The following is a 14,123-nucleotide window of genomic DNA, read 5'->3' as shown; positions in this document are numbered from 1 at the left end:
ACAAATCGCCAGGACTTAATATATTTCTACTTTAAATAACAACATGGAATAAACAAGGAATTGCGACAATGGTAGCACACTGTATTTCGTATTTTCAACGCAAGAGTTTTTTATTGCGTCTCTAAGACTTCATCATAAAAACCGAGGCGAAACTTGCAAAAAGCAGATAGTGGAACATGAGCATTGTTGTTTTTCACTGGATAGGAGTTAGTGAAACGCGAATATTTTAAAATGCGAATGCGGATCACTAAGCGCTTGCAACTTTGCACAATGCTACAGTTACGCCTGGAGTGTGATGGAAACGGACCGGCGCTTGGAAGTGAGACTGCCCTAAATGTAAGGCCTGATTACATTTTCTAGAAAAAAAAAACAGGATCGCAATAAGCCTACGAACGACCAGTATATGCTGCACTACTTTTGCAACAATAACTTGAGGCAACTTTCATAAAGACTGACAATAACTAACAGCTCTAGTGACCACGTCGTATGTCAGATCAATATACTTCTGATTCCATGAATGTATACATTGCTGAGCCGAGCATTAAATAGAAAAGGTTTTCAGTAAAGCTAATGAGGTCTCAATAATTTACGAGAGTAAGATTTTTTCCTTTGCGTAAAGATCTGGACTAAGCATGCCCTCTTTCAACTTACGCAGCCCATAATATCGCAGCGTGGCCAAATTTAGTCTGATGCTAAAATTTGGCGGTTTGTTCGTCCAAGTAAGGTCAATAAAACCACGTCTCCATTCTGAGTTTAACAAAACATGTCGAGATTTGTTTTGTGTTGAGTAGTCAGGCTGAAATGTAATTTCCAATGTTTTATTCTTTCATTCAGATTACAACAGCATCGTAACGCCCTTTTTTGTCGCCGAAGTAGCAGCTGTGCCTTGTGGTTGATTCCTCTGAATGAAAGTTTTGCGCAAAACAAACAGCAAATTAGTGAGAAAAAAACACTCAAGAGCGTAAACGTGCTACTGTACAGAGAGAAAGCGGTATCAGTTTGAGGAACTACAAGGCACATGCGCAAAGCACACAATACATGTAAAAATGCAAAAAAAAGCAAAGTCTGCGTGACTATCAATGACATACCCACATCGAAAAGCCATTGAGAATGGCCATTAGACATCAGAGCTGAGCATAAAATACCGAGCAACCACAGACAAAAATCAGAAACAAAAGCGAAGCAACAAGGCACAATGGTCTTAATCTGGCACTACCACAACTCACCGCTTTCTTTAGGACGGCAACTGATTTCATTTCATTTCATTTATTTGTCCCTTAAAGGCCCGAAGGCATTACATAAGGGGGGGCGTACATACAGTTTGGAGGGTAGTGGCAGAGAACACAAAAAAAGAAAGGGGGAAAAATACACGACTGATGACTGAAAATACTGATGACTTACTCATGCATGAATTAGAACCAGTGTTTCTAATCGCCATAACTCCCACAGTTTCCTGTGCCAGACTATTAGAAGCGCTTCCGGTTACCCCAGAAGAACCGAACAAAGAATGCCACTGATGTTTGCATGCTCCTCAACGCAATGAAAAGTTCGATCCAGCGTGAGAGCCTAACGTTGTAGCATTCTTCCTAAGCCTGTCAATCAGACAGTACGCTGTCGGGCCTGATAAAAGCGCCACACCACAGAGGTATCTACACACAGTGTAGAAGAAACAAGTTTAGTTTCGTGATTGATATCCTAAACTTTGTTTGTGTCTTGCCGCCTGCTGGTTGGAGCGCAGGAGTGAAACAGTTTCAAAGAGGCTGCAAAAAAAAGTCAACGCAGAACTTATTATTCGCGCTTTTCATATTATCTGATAGCTTATGCATGGACGGAAGTAGTCTGAAAGGCCTTTTTTTCTGCGTGTCACAAGTTCATCAGCGCTTTCCATGTTTCTGCACCATTTTCAGCAAAGTCGCAGCCACAGAACAAAGAACGGAAGAGTGCGCGTTCTAGACGTTCAAGTTGGTGGTCAAAACTGTGTTTTACTCTGCGCGCTTAGGAATCCGAAAGAGCAGATTTCAAACAGGATGATTCAGTGCCATATTTACAAGCTCGGAATGTGCAGAGTCATGCGGCAAAAGTGCTTTCTTCGATCGTGGCATGGAAGGCCTACACAGGTGGTTGTTCAGAGCCTTAAGAGTCTGGGAGCAAGCATGAACACTCCCCCAGATTGAGTCAGCAACATCGGTAACGTCATATTTCAAATCTAGTTGTGAACGGACAACAAAATTGTCACCATATCTATAAATTTTAACAGTACTTCGGTTTTCAAGATCTGCCTTTAGTTTTCGGTGAAATTAGCCTAAAAATATGTCACAGCGCAGGCGCAACAAGAAAACTTTTGTATATAAAGTAAGTTGCCAAATATAGCAGTCACTGAATCGAAATACAAATCCAGTAATTAAAAAAAACAACCACTAAGACAGAACAACAATTATGGAAGTCTACGACACTAGCCATCAATATGTTCACTGATGGGAGAGCCAGGAATAGTTCACCTTGCGGAACGAAATAAAATTTTTTTTTAATGTCTACAGAAAATCTAGAGCTGGCTTCTGCGACTTTTTCTCGAAGCCCCCTAACCACGCTATCGCAACTGCATAGCCTAGAATGATTATCAGAACAAGCCTGCTCAGGAGCATTGAAGGAACTTGCGAACATGATCCTGCCAGCTGTCCCGCTGAGTAATAATAGCTCTGAAGGAGTACGGCGGTTTATGTGTCTTCACGGTAAAAAACACATTTAGCGTGCCCGCCTTGAAACTCGGCGCCTTCTTCTATAGCTTGTCTAGCTTTAGATGGCGCAACAATGCTACAGCCTTGGTCTATCTTTTGCGGTCTCAGCTTTGACGCCTTGATGTCCTTCAACACGACTGACATCGATTTCTCACCGAGCAAACTGCGTGACAAAACGGTGAAGCCGTCCTCTTCATCAGCTTGCAGCAAGGACATGCAAGATTCTGAGAAGAGCCTAGCAACATTTCCCAGCCATTTTTCTTCCCGTTAAAGCTTTTGCAAACAGTTTCAACACGTTCAGAAAAACAGCGTCTTTTCGTCAGGAACTTTCATAGCCATTTGTGTACGGAAGCGGTAATGTCTTGCTTGTGAAATTTGGTCCCGACAGCAAATTTCGGGCCTGGCTGCAAGACCTTCCCTGAATCGGAGGGTTCGGAAGCACCTACGACAAAGTTGACAAGAGCCATACTTTTGTGGGCATTTTCAGGCTTAGGAAGGCTTTGCACTATTCTGCACTACAGAATCTCCGTCCCTCCAAAGTTGAGCATGCACATGTATGCTTAGTTTTCTTAAGTGCCAGCCACTTTCAAGGAATTCGATGGGGAAGCAGTTTATTGAACGGCTACACGTGTTTGGGAATTCCAGGTGGGTAACCATGATGAAAGTGAGTTCGGGGCGCATTCAATGACATCCTCATGACGGTTGACCTTCGTACGAGCATAATATGCGGTGTACTCGCCTAAGAAGCTTTGCAATTTTAAAAATAGGTTTTTCAGATACAAGAGTGCTTTATCGGCGTACCGTTGTCAGCGGTATATTGCATCAGAATACAGCTGACATGTGCTAACTAGTGTGCTGGTTATGTTATTGAATAATTAACATTTAAGTATTACTTTTAGTCTCCTTAATTATTGTAATGGATGTAGCCTACCGTAAGTATTATCCATATAAGTTTTTAGATTTTCGAAAACGCAGTTATAGTTAAAAAGTTAACAGTTCAATTTTAGTTAGCCAGCCTACTAGTGAAAAGTGCGCTACACTGCTCAAAATGTTATTCCAAAAAAGCGCTAACTGAAAAACCCTTTTTTCAAAAATTGCGGAACACCTTAGGCGAAACAGCCGGTGTGAAAGGGTCGCAGGAGTTAACTAGCCTTTGTCTGAGGTCAGTAAGCGCTGTCTGGGAAAATGGGGAACAAACTAACTTGGAAATTTTGGGAACCCTTATTTTAAGTAAGGTTAGTAACAAAAACTATTACTATGTCGCGATCGCGAAATGAAAGCGTGCAGTTTTGCGCACTAGATTAATGAATAAAAATGTGATCTTAATGGCACTGCGTACGCCCTTAACTAGCTCCTGAAAACCGCAATGAACGAAACAAAGAAAAGCACTTGTCATGGAATTCAAGCGGAAGTGCCAATATGGTGTAGTGGAATAAAAAACTCTCTGTATCATGTAGGTATTCTAGCTTCTAGATTCTCATATCACAGTGAAAAAGCTAGAAAACTAATTAGTACGATACTCATTTCTGCTATTACTTACCAGCAGTCGGACAGTGAAGGAGAGGTAACGCGCCCATGCGGGTTTCTTAATTTTAGGCCCAAAATTAATTTTTTCTACCATTTTACTACCCTCGCTATGAGGAGTTTCTTGGGTTTGTGCGAGAGGTCGAACGAGCTCGCAGATCTGCTACAATAGCACGTACAAAGCAAGACGCGTACGATGTCTTCGGGTCGCAATTAGTGAGGCGGAGCCGGCCAAGCTCTTATCTACATCCTGTGGTCACAGACAGCTGCATCCGGGAATAATCTCCTCTCGTAAGGTCGTTACCTTCTAAGTGGGGGGCCCTGGGAAACCAGGATAGTAGATTAGTAGAAAGTATTTGCGAACAAAAGAGGCACAAAGACTAACTCATGTAGATGAGTACACGGTAACTAAATTATTGACAGTGTGGAAAACAAAAAGAGAGAGCTAGCCAAGAATAACTATATATTGTTTACTCTCTAGAGAGTGCTCAGTTTTAAAAACACAAAGATGAAAGAAGGTGGTCCGCGCGGTGGTCGACGTTCAATAAAGGTTTATGGTAGTTTACCCTAGATGTGACGTCAAGGTATGTAGGACTCAGGGAGGCGCCTTATCTCGTGGCAGGTCGTCCGAGGTCGCCTTCAAGGAGACGTCAGATCCGTGCCACGGAGTGGCCCTCTGGTTCGACAGGGTCTGTAAACTCCGCCGTAAACATGACGTCACCCACGTAAGCGCGGTAGCCAGCAAACCGGAGCTCGAGGCTCGACTGATAGCATGACGCCAAAACAGCGATGCGTATAAAACCACGAAGTACTCAGGAGGGGACACACAGAGAAGTTGAAGAGAACATCTGAAGCGTACAAGTGTGAAGGAATACCACAGAAGCACGAAGATGAAAGTAGTTGCAATGTTCCTGTGTCTCAGCGCCGTCATGGCCGGCGCGATGGTGCAAGTTATGGGTGAGTGTTTTCCTCCAGAAATTCTTCGTCATTACATAAGCTACCTAGAAATCTATAAGTCTAGGAGAAAAAAAAGCGCGCTCGCACTGTAATCCTAACGTTCCTGTTCAAAATTCGCGCATTTTCGTCCGTAAAAAGAGCCACCAGTTTTTATAATGCCACGGGAGAGGGTCGCAGTTACGTTCTAGGGGCGAGGGAATTGGCTTCACGTCGTGTCGCTGAATAAAACTAGGATTTGACTAAAGGTACAGACTTTGTCTAAAGTGACCAGGCTTCATGGTATGCTTCTCATTCGGGCAGAAGAGGTTTTACCCCTGCCCTAAAGGTAAAAAAAAAATTAATTACGTACCTGCAGGTGCACTGAATGCAACGCCGCATAGAAATGGTCCTGCTGTTGCGAGTATTGACTCCCATATCCTGTTTCATGGGCATTGCGCACTTCTCTATTTGACGTGTCTTCAACGCCATGACATTCGCACGTATTTTTATGCAAAGCATGTCACTTCTTTTCCCCTACAACGAGCAAACGTTTTACGCATGCTCGCATGCAATGTGCCATTCTTGGCGTCGAAGCACTAATGTACTTCAGCACTCAAAGCCTTCGCTATGGGGATCTAGGAGCATTTTCATTTCTCTATGTTCTCGGAATTTTATGACAATTTATCTGTCAAGAATAGGGTGCATGGACTTTTCTTGCGCTGCGAAAAAATTTTGAATTCCTACCTTGGTTAAGTTGTGTGTTTTCGCTTTTTTCCCGGTACTGAGCCGTTCCTTTGGGCGCGGCCTCATCCTCCTTGCTGCTACCGAAATGCCCGGAGGCTACCAACTATGGATTTGTAAGTTAATTCCACTTTCCACAAAGGGATAATGGCTATGCCTCTAAATGCTAAAGGAAGAAAGAATAATACTGAAATAAAGGGCTAATATTCCACCTACGCATTTTCAGGGTATAAAAAATGCGATGAACATTTGTTGGCTTCTATTCACACCAAAATTAGTGAACGATACTTTTTATGAAGTTTTGTACTGTACTAAGCACATTGCCGTCTACGCATGCGCACGAAACCATTGGCAGCAATAGCTAGCCTTTATACACTATAGACGATCATTATTTAATTACCAGATATATACTAATAAAGCCTAAACGGAAAAATCAAGGAAGTTTAAAAAGTCATGTCCTACATTGCCGAACAAAAATAAAAAATTTGGAAAGTTGTAATATACTGTTGAAGGAAAATAGAAGGTAATGGCCCATTCTTCTGATATATAGTGAAATCTTTCTTCTTTTGATGTGTTTCCATCGATCGCATCGAACATTAAAATTACCATAAAAAATCAATGGGGAACACTTGTCAATATAACAAAAATGTTGACAGAAAAAAAAATGAAAGAATGCCGTTGGGTGATCTGTGGATATATTGATTGTTACAGCGAAATCTTACATTACATGAAAAAATTGCGTTCATAGACGGTTTCCCGCTGAAAAATGCTTTTGTCCAGAATTTTTGGGTATGTTGCGTGATGCTTCGCGAGCAGACTGTAAAAATTGGCGGTGAACGTACGAAGAAACATGAACACATTTCGACCCAAACAAAATCGGAATAAGTGCATCACTGAGCGGATGCTGCCAGCTAATAGTATTAGATTTGTCATGATCGCCACTGCTAACCCTGAACTCATTTCTAGAGGTCTCTGTTTCTGAGCGCCTCGTGAATTAATACATCACACTTAGCAAAAATTAAGAGTGGCTTCACTCTTTATGTACTCAGTAAGCGGAACAGACCATGGCTTGTTGTTGGCGCTCTAATCAAAACTTCCCTGTTTGTTTGATTTTTTTCAGTTTATATTTGCGCGTTTGAGAAACCCGTGCAAATACCTCTGCCAAGGATATCCCATACGCTTTGAGGCTGAAGACAACGGAACTCCATGCCAGGTAATACCAGTGCCTATTACAGGGGCGCCAGCTACCAATGTTAACTAAGTGCCGTAACCAAACTCTTCATCAGAGTTTCTTTGAAAATTGAAAAATTACTTTCATCAGTATTTACCTCGTATACATTCATCGCTAGAATAATTTCAATAGAAGTGATGGTTTAGGTGCCTTTTGCGGCACAGAATGAGGCTAAGATGGAGCAGGTAATCAATTCGTGGCCTTAAAGACCATCCGATGGAAGGCAGTCACAAACTTACCTTAGCAAAATTACATTAATTTGTTGCTCTTAATTTCAGGGTTGTAGTTTTCTACCAGCGTAATGTATACCGGGTCACTTTGTTGATAGTTTGAATTTCTCTGAAATGAAAACATACGGAAACATATAACAATAATGGGCATTATCAAACTAATATTTGCTTCCTTGCGTTGAGAAATATTGAGGCTGTCATTTAAAACTCAAAGAAAATTAGCTCTTCGTAATGGTATGTAAGTCATAATTTATTACGACGCCAAACGCTACCACATAGAAGTGATGTCTGAACCGGGGCGTCAATTTTTCGCTAGTTGCCAAGTCACCTAAGTGAAAGTGGGAAGACGGGTGACTGCTTCCTTACGTTAAGAAATATTGAGGCTGTCATTTAAAACTGAAATGAAATTAGCTCTTCACAATGGTATGTAAGTCGTTATACATTGCGACGCACAACACTGCCTCTTAGAAATGATCTCTGAACCGGCCCGTCGATTTTTCGCTAGTTCACGTAAGTGAAAGTGGGTAGACGGGTGACTTAAGATTTTTCGTCACTATGCCAACATTTTTGCGAAAGCAACCACAGCTCTTTCCGAGAAAACGCACTTGCGATAAGTAGCCTTCCGCATAGCGATTAAAAGATGCAGACACTCGCTGTTAACAACCTACTTCCTTCCGCCATTTTAACAGACGAAAAAGGTCCTTTTTGGAGAGTGCTTGAACGGGAAGTGCGTGGCCACACTGCCGCCTCTTCCACCCGCCCCTGCTCCGGCACCTGCTCCAGCGCCGGCGCCTGCACCAGCTCCTGCCCCAGCGCCAGCTCCAGAACCAGCTCCAGCTCCTGCACCGGCTCCGGCCCCTGCGCCAGCACCTGCTCCTGAAACTGCGCCAGAACCGGCACCTGTAGAGCCCGCACCAGAACAGGCTCCCGCAGCCGAATTGGCGCCCGTTGAACCCGCTGCCGAGGAGCCGGCTCCTGCGGAAGAAGCTGCACCTGCTCCGGCAGAGGTAGAGCCAGCTGCTGAACCGGCTGCTGAACCAGCCGCAGAGCCATCAGCTGAAGCACCCGCCGAAGAACCTGCAGCTGAAGAAGCCGCCGCGGAAGAGCCCGCTGCAGAAGAGCCCGCTGCTGAAGAACCAGCTGCTGAAGAAGCCGCTGCTGAAGAAGCCGCTGCTGAAGAGCCCGCTGCCGAAGAGCCCGCTGCGGAAGAACCCGCTGCTGAAGAGCCAGCTGCTGAAGAGCCAGCTGCCGAAGAACCCGCTGCCGAAGAGCCCGCTGCTGAAGAGCCCGCTGCTGAAGAGCCCGCTGCTGAAGAGCCCGCTGCCGAAGAGCCCGCTGCCGAAGAGCCCGCTGCTGAAGAGCCCGCTGCTGAAGAGCCCGCTGCTGAAGAGCCTGCTGCTGAGGAGGCAGCTGAGGCAGAAGCTGAGGAGAGGTCTGAGGGAGGCGAAGAGGCACCGAAGTCGGAAGAGCCCGCTCAGGCTGAAGAACAGCCAGCAGCAGAGGAGAACGCTGCAGAGCCGGCTGCTGAGGCGGCAGAAGAAGCTAAGGTTGAGGAACCGGCGGCAGAAGGCGAAGAAGGGGCCGCTGCTGAGGCGGAAGAAGCTGCGTAACCCTGTGAAGTGCCTAGTTCAATAAATTAAACACGTATGGAAATTAAATGACCTGCTTATTGAGTGAAAAACCACCTGTTCACAGCGGAATATTCGAATACCTATGTGTAGATTTGTGAAAACTAGAGATATGACCAAATAAAAGAGAATATTGGCTAGCACCAGAGGAATTACGAGTGCACTTGATATTTCATTTCTAATCTTTGGCACTGAAGCTCAGAAAACAAGCAAAAAAAAACGTATTAGAGAGCCCTCTTTCTGATTTTTATTTTTTAAGGATGCGTGCAAAGCGACAGTCGCGAAGCTGGTGGCGGTCTTTCCAAGTACTGTAATATCCTGTCCTTCGTTTACTAGATTTATCGCAATCGGCGCTTAATCCGCATCATGCGGATAAAATCTCGTTGAGGCACTTATTGCTTTACTGGGCGATATTGAAGAAACAAATGCAGTGTAACACGCACATATGGGTAGTACCCTAAGCCTAAAATTTGAAGTTTAAATATGTAGCCCCCGGGCTGTACACAGGAAATTAGGGTACATTTGAGAGGACGGCTAGCCGCATCCGGCGCTTGTTTACTTTTCTGGCTCGTCCCATCCTGAACCACCTTTTATCGGCTTTAGTGTCGTATTGCAACTAAGATCCGTAGCTGGCGCGCCACTCCAGAATCTACTTTGCGTGACCAACATTTTAGTGTTTTTACAATGCATTACAAAACACACCCTTAGCGGTGGCTCGCTGTTAATGGTGCTCGGCTGCTGAACCGAAAGACTCGGGTACAATCCAGGCTTAGGCGCTCGCATTTCGATGAAGGCTAATTGCTACAGGCTCGTGTGCTGTGGGATGTCAGTGCACGTTAAAAAAACCCCACGTGGTCTAAATTGTCCGGAGACTTCCACTACGGATATATCATAGCCTGAGTCGCGTTGAGAAATAAAACCCCGCGAAATAAAATGAAGTCAACAAAACCCTACAGTTTCATTCTGCAGGTATATAGGTAGTACTATTTGGGCCCATGAAAGCGTCGAGCGCTTTCGGTGGGGCAGATAGTGATTAGGTGCCTTTGGACACCAAAGTTCGGGGTGGAGAACTGCAACTGACAATGTAAACGTAGATATAGAACACAAGAAAACAGTCAGAAAGACACCATTCAGAACTAACAACTAGGAGGCTTACACAATACAAAACCATAAACGTTGGCAAGTATACTGCAAGCAGCGACAAGAAAAAAATATACGAAATACGCAAGCACACTGTGAAACACACAGGAAGAGAGATCACACAGAAGCCGGGAATAAATGGAATACAACGTCGTAGCCCTACCCCAAAAATCAGTAATGGTCAGGGGTAACGCTCCATATGAGCGTGTCCAATTAGGAACGCAGGTAAGTCGGACAGAGTATCAAATATTTTTTTTTGCTTGAAAAGCAATATTCCACATCATAATTACAAGTAACGCGCATATCAAAGAGCATACTGAGCAGCACAGTAAACAATGCAATGGCAGAGGCTATTTAATAAACACGAAAAGCACTTTTGGCGGACAACTACTTGTTTCCAGCTCGGCCAGAAACAGAACTGGGGACGTAATTTGAATCCGGCTCACTTCATTGCACCGTTTTTGATTTCCATCGTGTTCTTATTGTGAGACCAGAAATTATATGGAGCATTCATCATATCGTCGTAAATCATCAGACGCCCGCTGGTCGTCACGTATTGAGTTGGTAAACAGTACAGTTGGCAATACTATTTCGCTTTTGATGCTTCGATTCTGAAATACAACACTGTAGTTTTTTTGTCACGGTTCTAAAGCATTTAAAAATACATGACTGCATTATAATATAATATAATATATTATAGGACCCGGCCGGTGTATACGATTCTTGTTGAGATTGCTTTCAATATATTGATGACTGATGATTGCGTATTGTTCAAAGAGATAAGGGAATCCTCAGATCATGGTGTTCTCCAAGATTCCCTGGCAGCTATTGATCGATGGTGTGAGGATTGTAGCATGGGTCTTAACATCAATAAAACTGTACTGCTACGTGTAACAAGAAAAAAACATATTAGCACTTTCACTTATTCTCTTCAAGGCTCCAACATTCAAGAAGCTGCCAGCCATAGGTATTTAGGACAGATACTTGCCAATCAATTAAACTGGTCAGCGCACATATCCCAAATTTGCTCTTCAGCATTCTCAACATTGTGTTTCCTAAAACGAAAACTCAGTTCCGCTCCCTCTAATATTAGGCTTTTGGCATATAACACCTTTCTTCGGACGAAGCTCGAATACGCATCTATCATTTGGGATCCGCATACGAAAAAGAACATTAACTCCGTTGAAATCATTCAAAGGAGAGCAGTCAGGTTTATTTTCAACAAATACAGCAGATTTGATTGTCCCACAAAGCTAATGGCAGAAAATAATATCCCGCTTCTTTCAGACCGCCGCAAAATAAACCGAATATTGTACCTCCTTAAGATTCTTTCACGCGAGGTAAACATTCCAATACCTAACTATGTTCAACCTTCTACCACCAGACGTACACGACACACTAAGGAACACACACTGCAGCCTATCTTTGCACGAACAAATTTATTTAAGTACCCAGACAACACAAGTACATCCTCAGGACGTCCTGAGGATTAATTTTTGAGGACATTGTGTTGTCCTGAGGACGTCCTCTTCTAATCCTCAAAAGGTCCTCATTTAGTCCTGTTGTCCGGCCTCAGTATGTCCGCAGGACATCCTCAGATTTCCTCTGATGGACTTTCTTAGTCTGTTTTCAGGACATCAGATGATGATGCAGCCCAGGGAATGTGGGTCACTGTTTTCTTAATTATTGTAGGCAGTGCGCACAGGGGTTGTGAAACAGCTTTCTTCGTGCTTCTTTTGTCTTGGACTTTAGCAAACAAATTTTGCAAATGTTTCGCATACTCAACAAGTGAATGGTTCGTTCACCATATTTGTTGGGATGTACAGGTTATTGTCCATGCAATATTTTTATACAGCAATTAAACTCTGTCGCCTCAGTGGAATAGCCAATCCAACAAATTGCCCAAACATTTTGACACTCCAACCCAATCAGAAGCATGCAGTACATGTGACCAGGCTTGCAAACCAAAATAACTTAAGATATCTCCTGAAAGCACATAATATTTTCAGTCACAATGGTTTCCTACATTACATCTCTATTGTACACAAGTATCTTTTAATAAACCTGAAGTTTTTACGAAATAAATGCGAGTGTGAGAGATAAAGCTTGTTTCATCTCAATTCAACGCCACAATATTGTCCTGCGATAGGACCTTTGTAGGACATTTGAGAAATTTTTGTCCTCGATTCGTTCCGCGAAGTACAAACTGAGGACATCCTCATGAGGACATTTTGCCGTGATGCACTAAAAAAGCACTCAATGTCCTGTTCGGGATGAGAACATTTTGACTATTTGAGGACGTCCTCAGCACGTTTGGTGTTGTCTGGGTATAGCTTCTTCCCCCGAACCATCTCCGATTGGAACATGCTCCCAGAATCCCTTTTTCAAAATAGCAATTTTAGCAACGCATTGGAAGAACATTTCCTTGGTTAAGTTGTCTCATTTTGTATTTTTTAATACTGTTGTTTTTATCTTCCTTTTGTTATCGCCGAATGATGCTGTGTGTTGGTTTTTCGTTTCTTTTGTGTGTTGTTATGTTGGTTGCCCCTCCTGCTTGGGCCACATAGGCCTGCAGTATTTTGAAATAAATAAATAAATTGATTCGAAGTTGCGAGGACGGGAACGGGTTTATTTACAAGTGGGGTCGGGAACGTGCCTGAACTGTAAGCGTCAGGCGGGCTCCACCACGTACTCGCGCACATCGAGTTTGCCATCTTCTTTCCAGTGCACTGCAGCGCTGCGTAACACTTCGCACGGGGCAGTCGAAGCTCGTCCTCGAGCGAGTTAGTCAGCGTTGTAACGGCAGCGTTTGAGACGAGCTACTTGAACGACCTGGACCTTGCGAGAGCGGCGATTGCCTAGGGTAACTTTGGCGATTGTGTAGTTGACGTCACTGAGGCGATCAAGAACAACAAAAGGGCCGCAGTACTTTGCGAGAAATTTCTGGTAGAAGCCCCGTCGACGCAGTGGAGTCCAGAGCCAAACGTAGTCTCCGGGCTCTTACGTCACCGCAATGTGTCCACTGTCGTAATGGGCCTTGGTGCGAACGTGTGTCCTAAACGTTCGGAGGCGAGCTAGTCGTCGCGCTTCCTCCGCACGGCAAAGGGTCTACGAAATGGACGGGTCACGTTGTTCAGAAAAGAGAAGAATCGTGTCCAGAAAGGTGCGCGGTATGCTCGCGTAGAGCAGAAAGAACGGGGAGTATCCAGTGACGTCGCGTGTCATGAACATGTTCGTGAGGGTGCGGTTGATGCGCTCCGTCAGGCCATTCATTTGCAGATGATAGGGCGTCGAATGAAGATAGGCACAGTTGCAGAGCAATAGGAGTTCTTCCACAACATCGGAATTGAACTGGCGCCCACGGTCGCTGATTACGACACGAGGAGCTCCGTGGCAGAGGATCACCGAGTGTAGCAAAAAGGACGAGAAGTCTGTTGCTTTGGCGGACACGAGAACAGCTGTCTCCACGTAGCGAGTCAAGTAGTCGACACAAACCATAATCCAGTGTTGTCCCGTGGTAGACTTTGGAAGTGGACCATGCAAGTCGACCCGATCTTCTCAAAAGGCGAGTGAGGTGGTCAGATCGGTTGCAACAAGCCGGCGGGCGAGGCAGTGCGATGCTTAAAGCGTTGACACTGCAGACAGCCTGCAACGTACTGTTGAGTTGTCTTGTAAAGTCGGGGCCAGTAAAAGCGTTGCCGCGTCCCTTAGAACGTACGAGAAAACCTTTGATGTCCGGCAGAAATATCGCCATGCATGGCATGCAGAATAACGTCACGAAGACTGGCAGGGACAAAAAAAAAGCAGACGTGCACCCTCCACGGAATAGTTCTTCTTAAAGAGCACGCCCTCCGATATGACGAACGGCGTTACAGGAGCAGACGTACAGGCTTGATCAAGAAACGGTTGGAGACTAAGATCCTTGAGTTGTTCTTGCTGAAAATTCGCAGGGCTGGGA

The 14,123-nt window shown here is 44.4% G+C and overlaps 1 protein-coding gene across 1 annotated transcript; it reads left to right on the top strand.

The window, feature by feature from the left end:
• The first annotated feature begins 5,056 nt into the window (after positions 1 to 5,056).
• On the top strand, positions 5,057 to 9,177 carry LOC149362637 (uncharacterized). Its single transcript, XM_089573138.1, has 4 exons — positions 5,057 to 5,216; positions 5,982 to 6,052; positions 7,057 to 7,149; positions 8,087 to 9,177. Exons 1-4 carry the CDS (start codon positions 5,150 to 5,152, stop codon positions 9,005 to 9,007), a joined length of 1,152 nt encoding a protein of 383 aa, XP_089429264.1. The 5' UTR covers positions 5,057 to 5,149; the 3' UTR covers positions 9,008 to 9,177.
• The last annotated feature ends 4,946 nt before the right edge of the window (positions 9,178 to 14,123 follow it).

The sequence above is a fragment of the Amblyomma mixtum genome, chromosome 2 (assembly GCF_055824585.1).
Source record: "Amblyomma mixtum isolate Tamu chromosome 2, ASM5582458v1, whole genome shotgun sequence".
In the NCBI taxonomy this organism is placed as follows: Eukaryota; Metazoa; Arthropoda; class Arachnida; order Ixodida; family Ixodidae; genus Amblyomma; species Amblyomma mixtum.
This window is presented reverse-complemented; position numbering and strand designations above follow the sequence as displayed.